Here is a 21,437-nt window from a genome sequence, read left to right as displayed (position 1 = left end):
TTTATGCTAGTGTGACAAAAATAGATTCCATTATAAAAAGTAACATTTGTGAAGTCTTCTGAAGCCCTGAAATTTGTTATGACCTTCATTAATCCAGGGGGCTAAAGAAGGAGGTTTTGTTACTGTCAAATTCCAGAGCCGGTGAGAAAACTTAGTCCCAGAGGCAAGTGGTCGGCTCTTGCTTTGAGCATCTCAGGTACACCTGGCCGAGTTTCCTGCTTTTTGTTTATGTCTCTCATGGCACTAGAACAAGAGAGCATGTGGGCCTTGCAGGCAGGAAGAAATAATGACAGTATCTGCCTGCTTACTTTTTCTGGGCAAATAATGTGAAGCTGATTTGTACTGGGAGAATGTGTGCAAGTCAGCATTGGGTGGGGGTTAAAGCTCATCCTGGCTCCTATCAATTGCAGGGACTTCAAATTGATTATTACTATTATTTTTGGATCATTTTTAATATTTATTTATTTGACTGCACCAGGTCCATCTAAAGATCACGTGAGATCTTTAGTTGTGGCATTCAAACTCTTGGTTGAGGCATGTGGAATCTAGTTCCCTGAATGGATATTGAACCTAGACCTCCCGCATTGGGAGCGTGGAGTCTTAGCCAGTGGACTCACCAGGGAAGTCCCCAAATGTATTATTTCAGAGTGAAAAGCAAGTGCCAGTCATGAAATACTAGTTATATCTGGGCCTGAGACAGTCTAGCCAGCAGAGTCATCTTATGTGCTAGACTCCAGGAGGTACAGTGCCTGGGACCCAGAAGTTCCTTAAGAGGATGAGAAATTAGCTAAATCTCAAAAGGAAATATTTTAACTCCAAATTGAAGATAATTACAAAATCAAAAGTAGTATTGAATTACATGTCTCTTAAATTTGCCCTCCATTACTAGTCGATAGCAAGTCAATCCAGCTTTCATTCGGCTTTGTGTATGTTTTTGGCAGGATGGTCTGGAGGAGTCCTTTCAGTATGTTTAATATTTGTGTGAGTGGGAGTTCGAAATTACTGTAGCTGGGCCCTGGGAGGACCCCTGTGGTCAGCACAAGGAGAGCCAGACTTGAGTGGAAACATCGGCAATGCTGTCACCCTGCTAAGACAGCACACTAAGTCAGTACACCTTGGATGGTTGAGTGGCAGTGATATTTGTCTACAAATGAGATTTGTCACTTTTCAGGAACAAGTCACTGGCTTCACTCTGGACCTGTGCCATCGCACTTGGTCTCGAGAGCAATCTTCCCAGTGCTCTAAGACAACACCTCAGTCCTTACTGAAGGGCATTTGGCCAGCTGGCCTATTCAATGTTTCCCTCTAAGACTCCTGGCATTCAGGACCACTCCCGGTGGTTCCTCACAAATGTGAAACAGAATAAGGAACAGATCCACCATACAGTCCCTGGGGGAACGAGACAAGCACGGCTCACAATGGTGTCCTCGGAGGTCCCCCTCTGTGGGATGATGGGAACCCAGCCCAGGGAAGCAAAGCCAACAGTAGCTCCCACAGTCCTCTCTATCTATCAAAGGCTGCTGGGAGGTCTCGCAGGAAGAGCCTGGCGCTTGGAGGGCAGCCGAAGCTCCCAGTGGCCGTCCCTGATCCCCCGGTGCTGCCTCTGTGTGCCTGCCACAGCTCGGGTGCCCACTCAGACAGAGCGGCAAATGTTCAGGGCACTCAAGTGTTGCCGAGGTTGGCTTGACGCTCATCGCCTTCCATGTGGGAGGCTTAATCTGGAATGCCTTTGATGTGGTTAAGTCTTCCCCTGGGAGCGCTTGACCACAGGTGCTGTGAGAGACACAGGCTGCCTGCCTTGGCCTTAGGGAGTGTCTGACCCTCCTGCTCCCTAGGGGACCTGGTCAGTGCCTATGGCAGCCTTCACCAGCACACTCAGGCCTGAGTCCAGTTCTTACACTGGAGAGACAGCCTCATTTGACACTGGCAGACAGGGAGATGGTTTTATGAGGACATACGAGCTGGAAACTATCTTGTTCAGAGCAACAAGGTTTTTAGATGGGTATTTATTGAGTGACTGCAATAGACTTTTTAATAATATGAAAGGACTGAGATGTGTGAGGTCTCCCGTATGTGCTGTCCTAGCTGAGGGCTCCAGGCCATTCTATATGACATAGAGTAGAACGAGGACGATGTGATTAAGCACCAGATGAAGGCACTGTATCAGTGATCTGTTGCCATGTAAAAGACTATCTCAAAACTCAATAGCTAAAAACACAGTCATTTATTTTGTTCACTCATGTGCATATTACTCGGGGGTTAGCCAGTTCATACCAGGCTCAGCTGGGTGGCTCTGCTTCAGCTGTGGATCTGGTTGGCCTTGGCTCCTCTCTCTGGGTTGGGCTCGGTCCTGCTCCAGGTAGATCACTATGGGATCCAGATTGAAGGTCCAGAGCTACCTGGAGGAAACAATACTTACATGATGACAGAGGCTCAGGGGAATAAGCCCAACCATTCAAGCACATTTCCAGCCCCTGATTCCATCACATCTGCTAATACCCCATTGGCCCAGGAAAGTCACCTGAGCAATTTCAAAGTCAAATATGAGTTCTCCTGGAGAAGGCAGGATAGAGTAAATCCCTTTGAATAATAGTCTGATACACTAGTCCCCACCCCAGGGTCAAGAGAAAGCCAGAGAAGGATGATATACAGGATGGGGGTAAGAGGAAATATTTCAGGCCCTTCCTGAGAAAATGAAGTCTTGAGAAAATGACAATGCATTTTCAGCTCTCAGTCCTGTGCCATTGCTGCCAAAATAATCAACCGAAATTCAAGGCCCAATTTTATCGTCCCCAGGCTGAGAGAACACAAAAGTCACTGCCCAGATGGTTTTGAGAACACTTGCAAGGTCAGCTCATAACCTTATGTTTGATTCTGCTGCTGGCAGTTGGAGTTCTGTTGTGTATTTCTCAGATGGCCTAAGTAATTGTGGAGGTCTTATTGATGACTAGACTGGGAAGCATTTTCCTCACCTAATTCTAACAAGGGGATGCTAAGTGGGAAGCATTATTAATGTCCTCATTTTACAGGTAAGAAAATGGAGGCCACAGACATTCAGTCAGCTCGTTAAAGTCACTCAGGTGGCCACTCAGTGGCTCAGCTGGGTGTAGAACCCAGGTTGCTAGACTCTCAGGCCTGCTCTCTTAATCCTGAACCCATAGATAATGCTAGCTGTCAGTGCTTCTCTCATTTAATTGGGGGACAGGCAGATAGGAAGTGCTATAGGTAGATAGTCATCATGTGCCTGTTTTATAGACACGAAAACTGAGCTCTGAGAGAGAAACTCATTTGCCTGATATAATTAACTGTGAAATGATAGAAATTAAGCAGTCTGACTTCAGAATTCATCCCTACTGCTCCAGCTTCCTCATTTGTAAATAAGGAGCTTGGCCACAGTGATCATCAGGGCCCCAGTCAGCTCAGTCTGTTGCTGTCTCTCCTAGTTGTTTTCCATCATTTGGTTCAGGTTCTTAGTGGAACCAACTTGGAGTGCAAAGGGGTTTGTAGTGCATTTTGTGATTCCCCTGGCCAGGTTTTCTGACAGCATTAGTCTCCCTGACTGTATACCTGTAAATCTTCTGGAAGCTGCAAGGTGTCCTAAGGCAGGTTCAGGTTCTAAAGACACAGGCCCTCCTAGTTATTATGAGAATCACAGGTTGCAACACAAATAACCAGCTCAGGTTACCAGAGCAATTATAGGAAAAAGCGTAGTGTGGGGAATTAAATAAGTGTTGGTTGGCTGAGTCACAGAGAGGAGAAAGTGGATGAACATATTCTCAGCAGTCTCCTGCAAGCATCTTTTTGGTGTCTACCATGCAGTGAACAGTTCATGCTTTCTAATGGTCCACAGGACCTTAGAATAAACAGATAGTGAAAGACAGTTAGGTGATAGAGATGCAGGAGAACTTCGGAATGGGTAGATAGCCATCATTTCAAATGACAGAAACTCACCCCCTTTCATCATGATAGAGGATATCTTTATTCCACGCCACAAACTCCAACCCTGACACTCAAGTCATATGAGGTATTGTCATCTTCGTGATTTAGTCCTTGACATGTCCTCCCAGCCCTGCAAACCCCATGACTCCCAACCCCAGGCTCACGCCACCCTACAGCACCAGCGCTGCATACGACCCCATCCACCCTAATCCCACACCGTTCTCATACTTAACTCCAGCCTTGGGTTTCCCATTTAGATTCTCTTTTTGACCACCTATATATTTTCTTATGAGTCAGCCTCCAATAAGGAATGCAGCCTCGATTCTCACAGCTGGATAGGATCTTGACAGAGCCAGGCTCTAATGGATTTCTGGTTTCTGATCTGGAATGTAAAGAGCTTGGAAGGCATGGGTTTTGTTGTCAAAATAATAAAAAGGCTGAACAAACAGAAAATCAGCAACTCTCCTTAGATTCATCAAGGAATTTAAGTCACAGGGAAAACCACTGCACCCAAATTTAGAGAGACGGACAGAGAGAATCATAGCCTACTGAAGCAAAGACTGGGAAAAGAAATTGCTCCTGGAGCCACACGGGGTTCCATTTACCCAGTACATCACTTTCAACAAAAATGATAAGATGCAAAACACAGTTCGAAGAGACAGAGCAAGTATCAGAATGAAGCTCAGATATGGTAAAGATGTTGAAATTATTAGAGTGGAGATTTAAATCAACTACAATTAATATACTAAAGTCTCTAATAGTGCAAAAAAAAAAGTAGATAACATACAAGAACAAAAGGGTAATATAAGCAGAGAGATGAAAACTCTAAGGAATCAGAAGGAAATGCTCAAAATCATATAGCCAGGCTCTTATCTTTAGGATGAAAAAATATTAGTCTCCCTGCCCTTATTATAGAGATAAGTAAATTGTTTGTCCAATGGTTTGTCCAAGGTCGCATAGCTAATGAGAAAACTAGGATTGATAGGCAGATCTTTGTACTCTATCTCACTCTATCTCCTCTGGCCTTCATTCACCAGGCGTTTATCCAGTGTTCCTTCTTCAGTGGGCAGAGCTAAACACTGGACTGCCCAGGGATGGGCTTGGTCCCCACTCTTACAGTTTTTCGTAAAGAATTTTCCTGTACTTCCTCTTTCACTTTGCCAAAGAATGTAAGTCCAGGTGAACCCAACATTGTTAAATTTCTCTTTCAACTTGAATCTCATCTCCAAATGTGCATATGAGTATGAATAAAGTCACGATTCATTGAATCCATTCCTTAAGGAAATGCTTATTGGACATGTACCACGTGCCAGGTACTTGTGCTTGGTGTTAGGGATGCAGCCATCCTTAGATATCGTGGGTACACAGGCATGAACCCTGCCCTTAGGGGAGTTTACATTCTTGCAGGAGGAGACAGACAAGAAACCAAATAAGGAAGTACGAGTAATGAATTGCTTCTTGGTAAAGTTCTAACTGTCCACTCATCCACCCTCTTTCTGACACTTCTAACCTTTCTTTTCTGAGTGACTGGCAGTTCTTTGACTATGTTGGGGATGCCTTAGTGGGACAGATTTGAGGGGAGAAAGTTAAAGCTGAAGTTTGGACACATTGGATTTCTGATTCCTGGAGAGGAACTGTTCCGGTGGAAATGTCAGGTAGGCAGATTGGAGCCTCCACCCCTCTGCCTCCTGGACAACCCAATTTCTACAAAGCAGACACCTCATTTGTGTAGGCAAGAGGGAGTTTAGCTTTAGTCCATTAAAGGCCCCGAGTCACATCCTATCAATTAGTTTGCATGAAACACATCATGGTGATACAATTGATTCGCTCGATGTAGAATAGCATGCTGTCTGCCTTGAAAGGCAGGCCAAAAGATTTTAATGTAGTTGTCTCCAGGCAATTAATAACTTTATCCCTCTTAGCAACAAGACCAAGGGACTTTCATTCCCTGAAATGACACTTCTCTCTTGTTAAAGCCCACAGTTAATTTTACGAACCACACGAATCTAACACCCAGCTTGCATGAGCCCTATACCTTGAATAAATGCAAATCTAGTCTCCGTGGCATGAATGATGGCCTTATGCTGAGCGTTGCCATGGCAACTAATGACATCATTCCCCCCCAACACCAAACTGCACAAAATCCTATTCTCCAAGGGTCCTTATTTGCCTAACATGGATGTGTTCTTGGCTTACTCACATACGCATTCATAAACATCATTCTGTTGTCAGAGGTTTGCAGTGGATGTTTACTGTCATTTTGGGAGGTATATTCCCTTTGTGGCAAATGTTGTTTTTTGTTCATGAGGGGGGTGGGGGAAATTCTAATGAAAATTACTGTGTGTATTTGATTAGCAACATTTGTTGATAACATATGGTCTGGGGAGGCTTCCGCAAATAAGAGGCTTTAAATAGTAAACAGAGATGGGACTGCGACGGAGCAGATGCTCTCTGAGCACATAGTAGAAGGTGGCTTTGCCCGTAGATTCCTCCCTTCCTCCATCCAAGCACATCCCTCTCCCCTATTCTACCCCATCCCAGATCAAAGCGTTCATTTTCAAAGCAGTAATGCTGTGGAACAGGTTCGGAAAAATAACGTGCTGTGACTTTAAAAGTCATCTCCATCCCTCCTCAAATATGAATTATCTGCTACTCTTGTTTATTATTTGATATTAATAATGATGTAGTGTGGCTGAATGACTCAGCCAGCTCACGTGCATCTGAAAACAGCATTTGGGCACCACGTGTCTGAAACACAGTGATACCCAATCCCCAGGTTTCCTGTACACCAAGAGCCCTAGCAAGAGCTCTGGGAAGGATTTTGAGCAGCATGTTAAAGCACTATGCGGCGAGCGCTCCTTGTAAGGGCGTGTTGACAGTTTATCTTTGTGGATGTGCTCTGGTGAGCATACTCCTCATCTGCTAATGAAGGTAAAAACATTTCCATTAGGCTGAGCTGGTGATTGAACTGTGTGTGTAGGAGGGGTCAGCAAACATTTTCAGTTCAGAACCAGAAAGTAAATAATTGAAGTTTGTTGACCATAAGGTCTCTGTCGTGACTACTCACCTCTGCTTTTGAAGTGCAAAAGGCTATTTGTAAGTGGATGAGTGTAGCTGTGTCCTAATAAAACTTTATTGTAAGGCATTGAAATTTGAATTTCATCTAATTTTCATGTGTCCCAAAATATAACTCTTCTTTAGATTATTTTTAGCCACTTGAAAATGTAAAAACCACTTTTAGTCCATCAGCCATACATAAGCAGGTAGTTAGCCAGACTTGGCCCATAGACTTGAGTTTACCAACCCGTAGTCTGTAATCCTAACATGGAAGGCTCACTTTTTTTTTTTTTTTGGTGCTTTCCATGTGCTGAGTATTGAGTTGAACACGGTATATGCAAATAGCTTATCTCCTACTTATCCTTCCATCCACCCTCTAGGATCAGTACTGTTCTTATCCCCAGTTACAGATGTGAAAGTCAAGGCTCCAACTCACATACAACAACTGTTGTTATTTCTGGACATGACATCGCCCTAAGTAGAATATAACATCTATACGGTCAGCACTGACACCTCTTTGGATCCACAGCAGCACCTAGCAAAGTGATTTGCACGTGGTAGACGTTCAGCAAGTGTTCTCTGAATACAGGAGGGCAAAGTATAGGTCTGCGTGCTAAGCAATGGGAGTCAGAGCTTCACCCAGCACCAAGGCACGTATAGTTTATTCAGCTGTTCTTCTCTTCGTTCTCCACCCTCTTGCAAGAGGTATTTGATTTGGAGTGAACATACATGTCTCAGTGCACGTTCCTTCATATTTGGAGGCACCACTGTGGGTGATTGCATTTGCACAGTCTGTGCTTATGTTGCTTCTAGTTGGAAAGACCAAAAGTAATGACAGTAGTTCATTTGGAACTCGGTGACACTTTCCAACATTATACTGTCGGCACCCACATTGCTTCCAGGCCTTGGCGTCGTGAGCTAACCACTCTTGACCTTCAAAGACCTGCTCCTTACTCATCAGAGTGCTGTCCTTGCTGCTATGTCTTTTGGGTCCCCTCTTCACGTTCCCAGACACTGTGTTCTTCAGAGTGTTGGTGCTCTAATGACACAGCTAATCCTCAAGGAGATAAAGCCCTCTCTTTGGCTTAAAGGAGGCAGTCACACCCTTGGGTATCTCTTGTGTCTGATCTTTTCAAAAATCCCCTGAGTCTGGTGACATGACTCTTCTGAATTTGTCATATTTTCCTAGTCATTAAACAAATGTTTGTTGTGTGTTGGGCCTTGTGTTTGGTACAGTAGACTTGTTTTTAAAAAAAGTCATGCTCCTTGCCCCAAGATATTCATCTAGAGAGGGAGCTAGACACACAGATGATTGTCAGTTCTAATACAGCTTAGTGAGTCATGGAGAAGCTGTCAGGCTCTATGGTTTGATGCATGGGTTTTAGGATCAGAAACTCTAAGTTTGAAGCCCAGTTCTGGGATAGCCTGAAACCCTGGCTGAGTTACTTAGCTTCCCCAAGTCATAGTTTCTCCACTGGTCAAGTGGCGATAATCACAGGATATGCCTTACAGAACTGTCAGAAGGATTCAGTGGGATAATCCATGAAAAATGCTCAGCCCGGAACCTGGCAAAATAAGCACTCAATTGGGGACTGTTTTTAGTGCTTTTGTGAGCTGGTTGTGCAATGTGAGTACAGTAGCAGGTGCGATAAGATCTCAGAAGAGGGCCACCTCACCCACCTGACTTTATGTATCCTGGGTTCAAGGAGAGCTTAGTTAACCTTTCCAACTGCTGCTTGCCATAAATCCTATCAACTTCTGGTCTTTTCCAATCAAAGTGGAATTTTATTTCCGTCCTGTGAAACTCTGAGAAAAGGTATTCATCTTAATAGCCAGAGTCAGTTCTCAACAAAGGAAAAGAAATGAGCAGAGAAGAAGGCAACCATGAGAAACAGATTCATTTATCAATGTTTGGCTCCACCAGAAAGACCCGGTTCCACCACGGACTGATTGGTCTGCAGGTCATGTAGCACTCTGTGAAGCGTATTGAGCATGTGAAATAAATTCAGAGTGGCCTCATCCTTTCTGAAACAAAACTCTGCCTTTGAGTTACAGAGGTAGTTGATGTTAACAGGATCCCGACACCAGGAAGTAAGTTGGTGGCATTTGGGAGGAAGGCAGCTTGGCGGCATGGCTAAAAGTTTGGGTGGTGGAGCCAGAATGCATTTGCTCGCTGTGACCTTGGACACATTACTGTCCCCTCTGAGCCTCAGTTTCCTCATCTGTCACTAGCGGGGAGATCATTATAAGCATTTCACAGGATGGCCAAGGGCGCTTAAAAAGAAAAATACACATATGACCATAGGAATGTGTGACCAGCTCATAGTAAGCTCTCAAGAAATATTAGCTGTTTTTGTTATAGTCAGGTCTTTACCATAGTTGGAAAAAGACAATGAACATTTCCATGACTTTTTTTCCAGAGGGGAGAGGAGCAGGGAAAGTGCTGATAAGTAAATCTCCTCCGGGCACCTCCTAGTAGGAAGCACTGCCAAAAGGGGCTGGGAGTAGTTTTCACAGAGTCTTGTGACTGTGACGACCTTCCCGCCCCCGACCACCACCATCACCCGTTCTCTGACCACACTGAACAGACTGGGTGGCCTTGGGCTCAGAGCCTGATTCATGAGCTTGTGATCCCTGTGGCTGCACAGGCCCCACACGCAGACATTTGGTATCGTCCGTGCTCTTCATTTCTATCTTGAAATTCTTAAATCTTTTATCTTTGACCTTGAGTCAGTTAAGTGGGGTCTTATGGAATAACACGCGTGCGTTTGAACAGAGGAAATACTCAGAGAAAGGAAAACACTGTATTTTAGTGTCTTTAGCACTTTTTCCTGCCTTTTGAACAAAAAGCCCACATTTTCATTTTGCGTCAGACCCTGGCAATAACGTAGCTAGTCCTGATTACACTGAGGGCTTTCTCTTTTATCCTGCTCCACTGGGCCGAGTTGCCATTTTGAAATCTGGGGGATAAGCTGGGAGTCGGTAGCAACCAAGCAACTTGAGGTGAGCCAGGGGTCATGGTAGAAAGACAGGGGCACAGCTGCAAGCCTGGTAGAAGGGAAAGGAAATCACTGGTCAAAGGGACAGAGTTGTCAGGACAGACTCCAGTAGCTTGAACTCCATCCAGCTGATGAGGTCTCAGAGACCTTGCCATGCCCCACGGTCTGAGTCATGTTGAATGCCTCATGAGCTGAGCAGCCTTGGGTGGCACCAGGGGTCCAGACAGACTGGGTCGTGCCTACCAAACAGGCCAGAAAAATCCTTACACACCAGTGTCCAGGTCAGTGTCCCAGGGTCCAATGTGAGGAATGCCCAGGGACCTGGGATCAAGGCCTCTCTGTGACCGTGATAGAGTACCTCATTTTAAAGCACTCTTGGTTTCCAGCAGGAATCTTCCTTATTTCCTTGACTAAGCATGATAAATGCCCAAAGAAATTCATAGCACAGTTAATCATAAATAGTAACGATCACTGCAAAATTGTTAGTAGTTCTTGTTGTTGAATATAACATTAATAGCAGCAAGAGCTATAAATGGGAATTAAGAGATTTGGGTTCCAGCCCAAACTGATCACAGTTCACTGGAATAAAATGGACAAGATCTTGAAGTTCTTAGTTTTCTCATCTTCAAAACAGGCACAGTGTGAACTTTTTACCTTGTGTAGTAAGAAGGGTAAAGTCCCTCTTGTTTGTTCAGCAAAGGGTCAGATACTTAATAAGAGCTTAATATATATGTGTTGGATGAATAACGCAAAAGATCAGTGAGTGTCATGGTTTCTAGAATACATCTATGTATCCTTATTTGGGGAAGGAAGGTAGTTAAAGTTTGAGGGGCTCTTTCCCTGTCCCAAGCCTGCTGCCATTTACTGTTTGTAACTAGTCTCTGAAATTGTGTTATTTTATCACTAAGAAAACTGAAGCTCAGGGACATTGACTCGCCCAAGTCCTACAGTTGTTAGTGACTTAACAGGATTTGAATGAAGAATGTTGGGTTCAAAACCTTAGGCCTTGTCATGTTGCCTTTGCTAGGACAGAGGCTCCCCATCTTAGGAGCTTGGGACTAGCTGCAGGAGCTAATGACCAAAATGAGGTGCTTCCATCTGTACATCTCACATTTTGCTGTTGCATTTGAAACCTGTTGCTGCTCGTCCTGTCTCATGTCCTCTTCATGTCCTCTGCCTTTCTCTCTGTGACTGCGGTATTTCCTCAGTGCTCCTCAAACACTTGGATCCCCACGGAGCTGGACGTCCCTTTCTCTCCATTTCGTGCTCTCTTGCCAGCTCTCTAGGTACCTCATGTTTTTGAGTGAAGTTAGTGAGATTTAGCCTATTGTGTAAACCATAAGATTAGAAGCCAGGGTTCCATCATTTACAAATGAAGAAATACAAACAGCCAGCAAACATAGAGTAACATAGTCAAGCCTGCTATTTACCACAGAAATGCCCATGAAAACAAGAATGACAAAATTGGCCAGAAGAAAAAAAGAATAGGGACACCCAGAGGAGGCAAAAAGCCTTGTGATTTGCGCTTTCCTTCCCGTATGGTAGGGGGACAGTCACCACCTGTGTGGAAAGCATTTTGGAAATGGATGATCGCTTCCAAGCCATGAAAGTCATCACTGATGAGCACAGTTCCCACAACGTTGTAGGAGCACTACCGTGTTTGTTGATGAGTGAGTGAAGAAATGATCTCCCATCTAACTCCCTGATTCCCAAAGAGATACACAGAAATGAAGTTAAAAAGTAATGTCCAACCCGATCTCAGTAATAGAGCAATGGTTAAATCAGTTATGATGCATCCATAATATTACAGTCATTAAAAATAATGTTCGGTGAGTTAATCTATAATATGGAAATCAACCATTACATAGGCAAACTGAGAAACGTTTCTGTACAAAAGTATATCTATTCCTATTTCTTAATTCTGTAAAAGAATATATATTTGCATAATTTATTTATTCAACAAATATTTGTTAAGTTTCTCTTGTGTGCTAAGTACTGTGGTAATGCAAGATAAACAAAATACACAGTCATGCATTTACGGAGCTTACAGAATACGAGAGGATCCAGTTACTAAATAATCACCGTAGTAAATCAGTCATTACAAATCTGTGATTCTTAGGATAGAAAATTAAACAGTACGCTCAAGAGAGTTTAACACTGGAACCAAATCGAGACTGGGAGTTCAAGAGACATATTCTCTGGGAAAGTTATTTAAGCTGAGCCCTGAAGAGTTAGCCAGGTGAGGAGTAGGGTGGAGAGAAGCGCTGCCGGCAGAGGGAGCCGTGCAGGCAACAGCCGGAGGAAGCACGGTGAAGAGCCCATGACCCTCTGGTGGATGACTGGGAGAGCATACCAGGGGCCGGATGGCCCCAGTGCAGTGGAGCAGGTTCCATGGAAGGGTTTAGGGCAGCAGCTCTCTGTAATCCACTCAGCCCTTTAAGACCACACTATTTCAGGTGCAGAGTGGATGGAAGTAGATCTGTGAGAATCATGCGAATGAATGAAAAGGTCACATGTCAAGGGCACATCAGGGGCTCATGTCAACCCAGACTGGTAGATGCCAGGCAAGCCAGGGACTCCCCTCTCGGGAGATCCACTATGGTTCCCAGAGATTGGTGAGTGGGGAAGGAGGTTTCCCTCATCACATCCTTCCACCTTCATTCCTCTTTAGCAGGCCTGAGTTCCAGCCATTGCTCTAGTCAACATATCTGTGAATGTCAGTGGAAATAGGACTCACTCCCTCCCCACTACTAGTGAGGTCTCATTGTAAAGTCATATGTTAGCTCCGGCCAGAGGAAGTGCCATCTCAAAATCTAGAGCAGCAGTTTCCAAGAACTAGGGATTGATTCATAGGCTACAAGGAAATGTTAGCAGTTACCCTGGAGTAGTTTGTGGGGAAAGCAAGTGCATGGGACAAAGTTCTCACCAACTTGATTTCATGCTAATTCCAAGTGATTCCTTCTAGTGCTCTGTGAAGACCCCTGGCAACTTTCTGAGCATCTGTCTTGCATTTGTCTAACAAGTTAATTAACACTTTTTGTCATTCTGGCAGCTTGGGAAGGGAGGGAAGAGGGATGTGACAGCCAGTTATGATGCCTCGGGTTAACCCTGTGTTCACCCAACCCAAGAAGAAGGCAGGGCTAAGTTGAGCATTGTCACAGTGGAGGGCTCCATGATGACCTCTCTGATTCTGTCCACAGCTGGGGCACCCAGGGTGACTTCTCTACAACCCATGCACTGCCCGCTGTGAAGGTGAAGCTGTTCACGGAGAGCACGGGTGTCCTGGCCTTGGAGGACAAGGAGCTGGGACGGGTAAGTGCTCCCTGCAAAAGTGCTAAACATGCTTAGAGAATACATGTAGGAAAAGATTTAGGATCTAGACCCAGTTGATTATCCGCAGCATTTTCTACCTTCATTCCTATCTGATGGGCGTATTCAACAGTCAGGAGGAATGCAGTATGATTCATCATTATAGAGGAATAGCCCACTTGTGGCTGGATGATTAGTGCCCCAGGCCCCGCCCATTCAATACCAGCAGAGGCCAGCACCAACTGTTTTGTCAACCAAAAAATGTCCCCCACGTGTCTGAAACATCTCAGGGGGTGCTACCAATCCCTGTGAGTACCACTGAGATAATAATTCTTATTTGAATCATTTCTTTTATGAATAATTTCTTCTTTCATCTCCGCTACTGACTGACTCTGCACCAAACAGCTAGTATTTTCAGAACTCCAGTTGACTTTGTTCCTTGCTGGCCTACAGTGCTTCCATGACTCCATAGTGAAATCAGAGCTGTAGCACAACACACAGAGACGCGTGTGATCTGGCCTCTCCCCACCTCCCCAGCCGCCTCATTTTCTGCCACCTCACCCCTCATCCAGATGCACCGGCATCACTCGTCAGATTTTAGTCCCTCAAGTACACCAAATTCTTTCTCATTTCAGGAGGCTTTCTCTCTGCCTGGGACCCTCTTCCCACCACCCAACCCTCCCAGAAGTTGCTTTCTTCTCTAATAAATGCCACTGCCTCCTCAGAGAGCCCTTTGTGGACTCCCCCTCCTCCTTTCTTTACCCCCTCAGTTCCTTCCCTGTTCATAGCCTCCAGAATTTATCACTGAGAGAATTTACCGAAATTTGGGCTTCTGTCTCCCCCACTGGACTGTGAAAATTCCAAGGAGACAGAAAGCAGTTTTGTCCTTTTTAAAAAAATTAGAGTGTAGTCACTTTACAGTATTGTGTTTCAGGTGTACAGCATGGTGATTCAGTGTTTTCGTAGATTATACTCAAAGTTACAATTATTATAAAATACTGGATATATTCCTTATGTTGTACACTATAGCCTTGTATCTTATTTATTTTATATATAGTAGTTTGTACCTCTCAATCCCCTACCCCCTTTTTGCCCCTTCCCCCATCCCTGTTCCCATTGCGAGAAAGAGACCATGAGCATGAAACTGGACCTTGTTTTGTTCACCACCCTATACCTATCCCCAGAGCTCAGCACATAGACTCTTAGTAAATTTCATTTGCACTAGTTGAATGCATAATCCCTTCTGAAAGCTGTGTGACACAAACCAAGACGTTTCACCTCTCCGAGCCTCTGACACATCATCTCGGTACGGTAGGGACAGAATACCTCAAGGCGTGCATATGGTACACGAGCCTAAGAACGCCAGGAAGAGCACATTAACCAGACATTCTTTTTCGTACCTTTGTTTTTTCATTTCCTTTAACTGGTTTTCATCTATAGAACTATATAGAATCATATTACTAGAACCTAAACCACAGATGGAAATAAGGCAAAAAGTAAACAAGACTGATAGCAAAAAGACCTCTCCCCGCCACACACACAAAAAAGAAGGGGGATTAAAGTAAGAAGAGGTTTACCTGTTTTCTTTGTGAAATGACAAATACTCATTTCCATCCCCAGGGAAAGAGACACACAGAGTGGGGGAAGGAGCCTGTCTTTTCTTTTTCTTCAGACCTTTCTTTTTCCATGAAGACTCGAATCAGGAATCATGAGTGTCTCAGAGACCTAGGATATTAGTGTTAGCAGACTCAAGTTCAGGAGGCATCAACCCAAGCCCATTCCATGGGCCTCAGGAGCCCCTTGAAGTTGTTTACAGACATTGGGGCAGGGGATGTAGTAATGCTTGCTAATCCAAGTGTTCGCCAGCTTCCTAAAACTGTTTCCACTCAGAAGAGTTAAAACCCGCTGGTCTAGTCAAAGCCTTTTACTTTCTAGATGAGAAAACTGACTGCTGTGGAAGGCAGCATCCTCTAGTGCGCGGCCGTGCGCACGCACAGCCGACCACTCATTCGGGACCAAACCCTGCTGCATGTTCACCACTGGCCAGGCCACAGCCCCGAACCCTAGGGAAAAGGCACGGTTACTACCCTCCTCTGTTCTTGCGCCCAGAGGAGGTAAGTGACTTGCCAGGAATGATGTCACCTCATCTCGAGGGCTATTTTTACTACACCATTTTGTTCTTAGGCAAAAATAAAACTCCTCTGCTGTTGGGGTGAAGACTGTGAGTTTGCCACAGCCCCTCACAACCATTAATCTCTTAACAAATTGTACTCTCCTCCAGTCTCATTACAGATTCCGCCAGATAGCAGTTTACCCTTCCTTTCTGCCAAAGAAACTTTCCACCTTGCGGTGGAGCTGGCCTGCCTGGCCCTAGTGCTGGCGGGGCAGGCGCCCTCTGCCGGCAGCACCTCCACAGGCAGCAGCTGGCTGACAGAGTGGCCTTTTTAACAAGGGGCAGCAGAGGATGAGATGGTTAGATAGCATCACCCACTCAGTGGACATGAATTTGAGCAAACTCTGGGAGACAATGGAGGACAGAGGAACCTGGTATGCTGCAGAGTGAAGCTGTGCAGTCCATGAGGTTGCAGAGTCAAACGCAACTTAGCAACTGAACAACAACAAATAGCCAATTAACGGTGCTTCCCAGGTGACTCAGTGGTAAAGTATCCACCCACCAATGCAGGAGATACATGTTCAGGCCTTGAGTCAGGAAGATCCTCTGGAGAAGGAAATAGCAACCCACTCTAGTATTCTTGGAGAAGGCAATGGCACCCCACTCCAGTACTCTTGCCTAGGAAATCCCATGGATGGAGGAGCCTGGTAGGCTACAGTCCATGGGGTTTCGAAGAGTCAGAAACAGTTGAGCGACTTCACTTTCACTTTTCACTTTCATGCATTGGAGAAGGAAATGGCAACCCACTCCAGTGTTCTTGCCTGGAGAATCCCAGGGACGGGGGAGCCTGGTGGGCTGCAGTCTGTGGGGTCGCACAGAGTTGGACACGACTGAAGCGACTTAGCAGCAGCAGCTAGTATTCTTGCCTGGGAAATCCCATGGACAGAGGAGTGTGGTGGGCTACACATACAGTCCATGGGGTCGCAGAGTCAGTCACGACTTAGTGACAGAGCAGGCAGCCAGCCAGTTAACAGGGTTGTGATGGGTTCAGGCGCACAGCAGAGTGACCCAGCCATACATACACATGAAGCTGTTCTCCCCCAGACTCCCCTCCACCTGGATGGGGGAGATTCCTTGGACCCCTTGAATAAGTGTTTCTATGCGTTGATTCTTCCCAAGTTTAGCAGGACACAGCCACATTCACAGATTCTGGTGCTATGTTCCTTCATGTAATAGTATTTTGTTGGTTCATTTTATGTTTTTATGATTCGTTTTTATTAGTCTTGCTAACTAAAAAGTAGCTCATTCATATACTAAAAAAAAAAATAATCTAAATGGATATATAATGAAAATGAATGAGCCCACCCACCTGACTTTAGTTTCTTTTACCAGAGAAAAACCTTGTTTTTGATGTTTGTGTATTCTTGCCCGGATATTCTTAGGAGGTACAAACATAGTATGTACAAACATATTTGAATATATTTCTCTTAAAAAAGAGAAAAAGAGCATAGTTGGATATATATTGCTCCGCAGTTTGCTTGAAATACCAGGATATTTGGAGATTAGTGTGTATCACCACATACTGACTTCCCTCTTGTTTTCATAGCCACATACACTATATACATGTATTTATTTAGATTTTCTCCATTCTCTGGCAGTATAAGCAATGCCTCTGTGAATTACCTTAAGTTTATTTCTTTGCATGTTTGTGTACATAAATAGGATAAATTTCAAAAAACTACCTTGCTGAATGAAAATTGAAATTTGACAGATACTACCAAATTGTCCCTTAAAGAGTGTATGTGCTCAGTCGCTCAGTTGTGCCCGACTCTTTGTTGCCCCACTAACTATAGCCCACCAGACTTCTCTGTCCATGGAATTTTCCAAGCAGGAACACTGTAGTGGATTGTGACTTCCTACTCCAGGGGATTTTCCCAACCCAGGTATCCAACCCGTGTCCCTTGGTCTGCTGCATTGGCAGGCAGATTCTTTACCATTAATACCAACTGGGAGGCCCCAAAGAGTGTACCCCAATTTATAATTCTCAAAAGGCATGAGGGAATGTCTGTTTCCCCACACTCTTGCCAACACTGCAGTACTGTCAAACACATTCATCAAATAGGGTTGCAGGCCTGCCATGTCTGGTCATTTGTGCCACACACAGAGCAAACAGGAATGACAGGAAACAATCCATAACCTCAAAAATGTAAGGGATGGAGACAAAACCAGAAATTACAGTGTAGTGTGGTGAGTGCTGTGCTAGAGAAAGATACCTAGGGAACACATAGCAGGGGTATATATTCTAGTCTGAGGAGCTTCAGAAACACTGACCAGGAGATGCAGAGATCAGGAGAGACTTACAGGCTAAGTGTTGGAGGGGATCAGCCAGGTAAATAAAGCCAGGTAAAGACTCAGGGTGAAGCCATCCACCAGAAGGATCTGTCTGGATGCCCAGGTAATGTAGGGAAGCTGGGGCCGGCCGGCATGCAGCTTACTGCTCAGGATGGCACGTGTTCCCACATCAGCATTACCACATCAAAGCACAGCACACATGGACCGCGGCTGAGATGACAAAGTGCTTGATTAGCAGCCTGGAATGTCTAGATGAGGTGTCTGGACTACTCAGGACTCTTGTGTGCTCATGTGCCCCCAGAAAGACCCTAATAATTCAGCGGGGCTGACACTTACAAAGGATTTGGCAGCCTGTCAGGCACATGGCAGGGTGGGATGAAGATGGAGGAGGACTGCAGTGACCTCATCTTTCCATCCACCCTAGAGACGAGGTCTCCCCAGGGAGTGATCAAATGGGGGAAGAAGCCTTTGTGGAGTGGACAGTGATGATCTGTGGCCATTTGTGTCAGCGAATGGACAGCATATTGCCAATGGGAAATGTGCCCAGGATCCATATGGTGGATGGCCTGTTAATGAGCTCTGGGTACCCAGTGCCCGTTTCAATTTTGCCAAGTGAGCAGAAGCAGAAGGAGGCTCTGGGCCTTACCTGCTGCTGTTCTGGCCCTGGTGATGTTTTCCTTATCAGCTCCTCCCCTTCCTGTTTCCCAACACATCACCCCCTCTCCCAGCTCATCACCTCTTGGGCCAAATGAGCACAGCTGATAAGGTCAGCTTCACCAAGATCAGCAGGGCCTGCTCTCTGCCTCCACAGTCTGGGGTCTCAGGATGTGGAACCTGATGGAGGTGTCCTAGAGGGACAGGCTTTATCTTGAGAGATAATGAGAGATCTCTACAACCCAGTGGCACTGTGACTGACTTGTTTCCTTCCAGTGGCCCAAGGCATGCCACAGTTCACTAGTGCGAGGTAAGTGAACTGATAACATTTTGTGATAGAAATTTCAGCTAAATCAGCCCTCACAAAATGAGCAAATGACCAAAAAGATTACTACAGAAGAGCTATGATTTAAAGACGATACTGGTATTGCAGGTCTGGCAAAAAAAAAGTGAAAAAGGTGGAGGTGACATCAGTCCTGCTAATGAAGAGTTCTGCCATTCATGTCATGAGATAAAAACGATGCCAGTGTGGATGTCCATCAGAACAGTATGAAATTATCCATTAAGTCCTCTTGAACCACAGATTCACACCTGGTATCACTAATAGTGAGCCTTGCATTACCTGTACCTGGTACCTTAACATATAGCTAATAATAGTACAGAGCCACCAGCATTAGCAAGATGTTTAAAACTAGAGTTTGAGGGTACTTCCCTAGTAGTGTGTGCTTCCATTGCAGGGGCACAGGTTCAATACCCAGTCAGGGAATTGAGATCCTGCAAGGATGGCAATGTCAAAAAAATTAATAAAGTAAAAAATAAAAATAGAAGTTGTTTTTTTTAATCTTTAACTCATCTTTTAAAAAATTGTTTGTGCATTTTTTAAAATATATGTAATGCAGTATTAATATAAAGATACAGCATGTAAAATATACATGGATATATATTTTATATACATTTATATTAATTTTTATATTGCTAATAATCTATTTACAGGTTTTTGGCTACTTGCTTAAAAATTTTTTACTGAAGTCTGTAATGATCCAAAAATGTTGGCAGCCTCAGTTTTGAAAAATCAGGCCTTCTTGTATTTTAATCAGGTCATTAGACCTTAAAAGGACTCAGATGTTGGAGTTATCAAGAATGTACAAATTCTGTTTCATCAGAAAGACAGAACTGAGTGGATTAAAAAAAGGGTCAGGCCTAGAATCAGAAGGGGTCAAAAATCAGCAGGCAAGACACGTCAAAGTGGGCTGATTTTATTTTCCTGCCATCTCCTATTCCGCTCCAAGCTCTTGCTCCTCAGTCCCACAGGAAGCTGTGTGCTGCAACCCTCCAAGTGCAGGCCAAGCCTGCATGACTGCACTGAGGCTGACACAGCCTCTGGAAGGCCGGAGTGTCCAGCCCTGAGACCTGACCACCTCCTCCCTCGTCCTCCTGCAGACTGCAAGGGGCTGCCTTTGCTGCGCCTGGAGAAAAGAGAGGCTTTGAAAACAGACCAAACAGCATGCACCAAACCAGGGCACTCTACCATCCCAGAAGCAGGGGCCCAGCTTTTGTCATGCCTATATTTGGTTCACATTCCCTTTGTTTAGGGGTTTTTCCAAATACTTCACTCCTCTTGAATGCGTATTCCCAAGATCCCAGCTAGCTCCTTAGTGAGAACTCTTTTGGTGCATCATGAAAAAGTGGATTTACAGGAAAGTGGGTCCCCTTCTGGCTTCACTTATGGCATCTGTGACAGTCAGAGCTGGGATGGAAGACCCAAGTCACTTTGTCATCTCTGAAGCACCCTGGTGACAGGTCTTTCCTCAGAGCCTATCCTTCTTCAAGCTGTGTGTGCTTCCCTCTGGGCCAGGACAGAGTTGGGTGCTGTGTGGTGTCACATCCAGGTTGAAATGTGGGACTCTAAGCCTGTCCCATCAAAGCATGTCCCTTCCTTCTTCCCCTGCAGCCCTAATGGGGTTTCTCCTCTCGAGATAGCAGAAGAAATCCTGAAGAATGGGAAAAGAAATAGATGTTCTCTCTACTATAGAAGAGTATTTCTTCCTTTTATGCAGCCATCTTCTTTGAGGAGAGTAATGTGTGGAGTACATTCTTTGAGTTCTGTGTTGCTTTACTCAAAAGCATGATCACAGAAATTGTGATCCCTGCCCTTTCAGAATTAGCCAGGGAGAGAGAGAAGAAAACCAATAATGCCACTTCTCTTCTCAGGCCCGGCTGCAGGGCACCAGTCAGCCGTGGTTGGTAGGTGGATCCTTGGATTTGAGTCTGATGTTTAGGCCTTAACTGCCTTCCTGCTGGCCGTAGGGCATGGATAAAGACCCTCGATTCTCAGCAGTAAAGTTTCTCATCTGTGAAAACATATCCATATCGTGTTCCTATTTTCTGGCTAAGGTGGTTGTCTTTTCCCTGCAGGTTATTCTCCATCCCACCCCGAACAGCCCTAAACAGTCAGAGTGGCACAAAATGACAGTCTCCAAAAACTGTCCCGATCAAGACCTCAAAATCAAACTCGCTGTCCGAATGGACAAACCTCAGAATATGAAGCATTCTGGGTAAGTGCTCCTTCTCTGAGGGGTAATTTCTTCATTCATTTCTTTATTAAAAAAAAAAAAGTTGATCTTTGGAGAATGACATGGAAGAAAATATAAAGAAATATATGAGAGATTATTAAAATTCATGACTATGATATTTACTATAGACTTCCTTAATCCTTATGATTATTGTATTTGCATTTTTACTAAACTGTCAGGATAGTTGTTTCTTTCTCCTTTTAAAAAAAAAATTTCCAGTACAATTCAGAACCTTCCCAGGCCCAGGCTGGGTGATTCTGGTTTATGAGGTTTTACTGGCTTCACATACCTTTTTAAAGGCATCTAGATCTTTTTGACTCTCCGACACATGCGCTTACACCTTCATTAACAGTCACATCCAGGATGTGTGAGCAGTTGCCTTAGGCAACCTTCAAACAATCGATTCACATTGAATCAGTTTTAGTGTTTAGCGTGGCATTT

At 44.7% G+C, this 21,437-nt stretch overlaps 1 protein-coding gene across 24 annotated transcripts in view; it reads left to right on the top strand.

Annotated features, from left to right (window-relative positions):
• CADPS (calcium dependent secretion activator) overlaps positions 1 to 21,437 on the top strand; it is a 473,124-nt gene that overhangs the window by 273,683 nt on the left and 178,004 nt on the right. For all 24 annotated transcript variants that reach the window (XM_040246540.1, XM_040246563.1, XM_040246549.1 and 21 more), the window contains exons 7-8: positions 13,196 to 13,307; positions 20,839 to 20,978. In XM_040246540.1, the coding sequence (XP_040102474.1) occupies positions 13,196 to 13,307; positions 20,839 to 20,978 (252 nt within the window). The remainder of the gene's footprint in view (positions 1 to 13,195; positions 13,308 to 20,838; positions 20,979 to 21,437) is intronic.

Source organism: Oryx dammah, unplaced genomic scaffold (genome assembly GCF_014754425.2).
Source record: "Oryx dammah isolate SB20612 unplaced genomic scaffold, SCBI_Odam_1.1 HiC_scaffold_9, whole genome shotgun sequence".
Classification (NCBI taxonomy): Eukaryota; Metazoa; Chordata; class Mammalia; order Artiodactyla; family Bovidae; genus Oryx; species Oryx dammah.
This window is presented reverse-complemented; position numbering and strand designations above follow the sequence as displayed.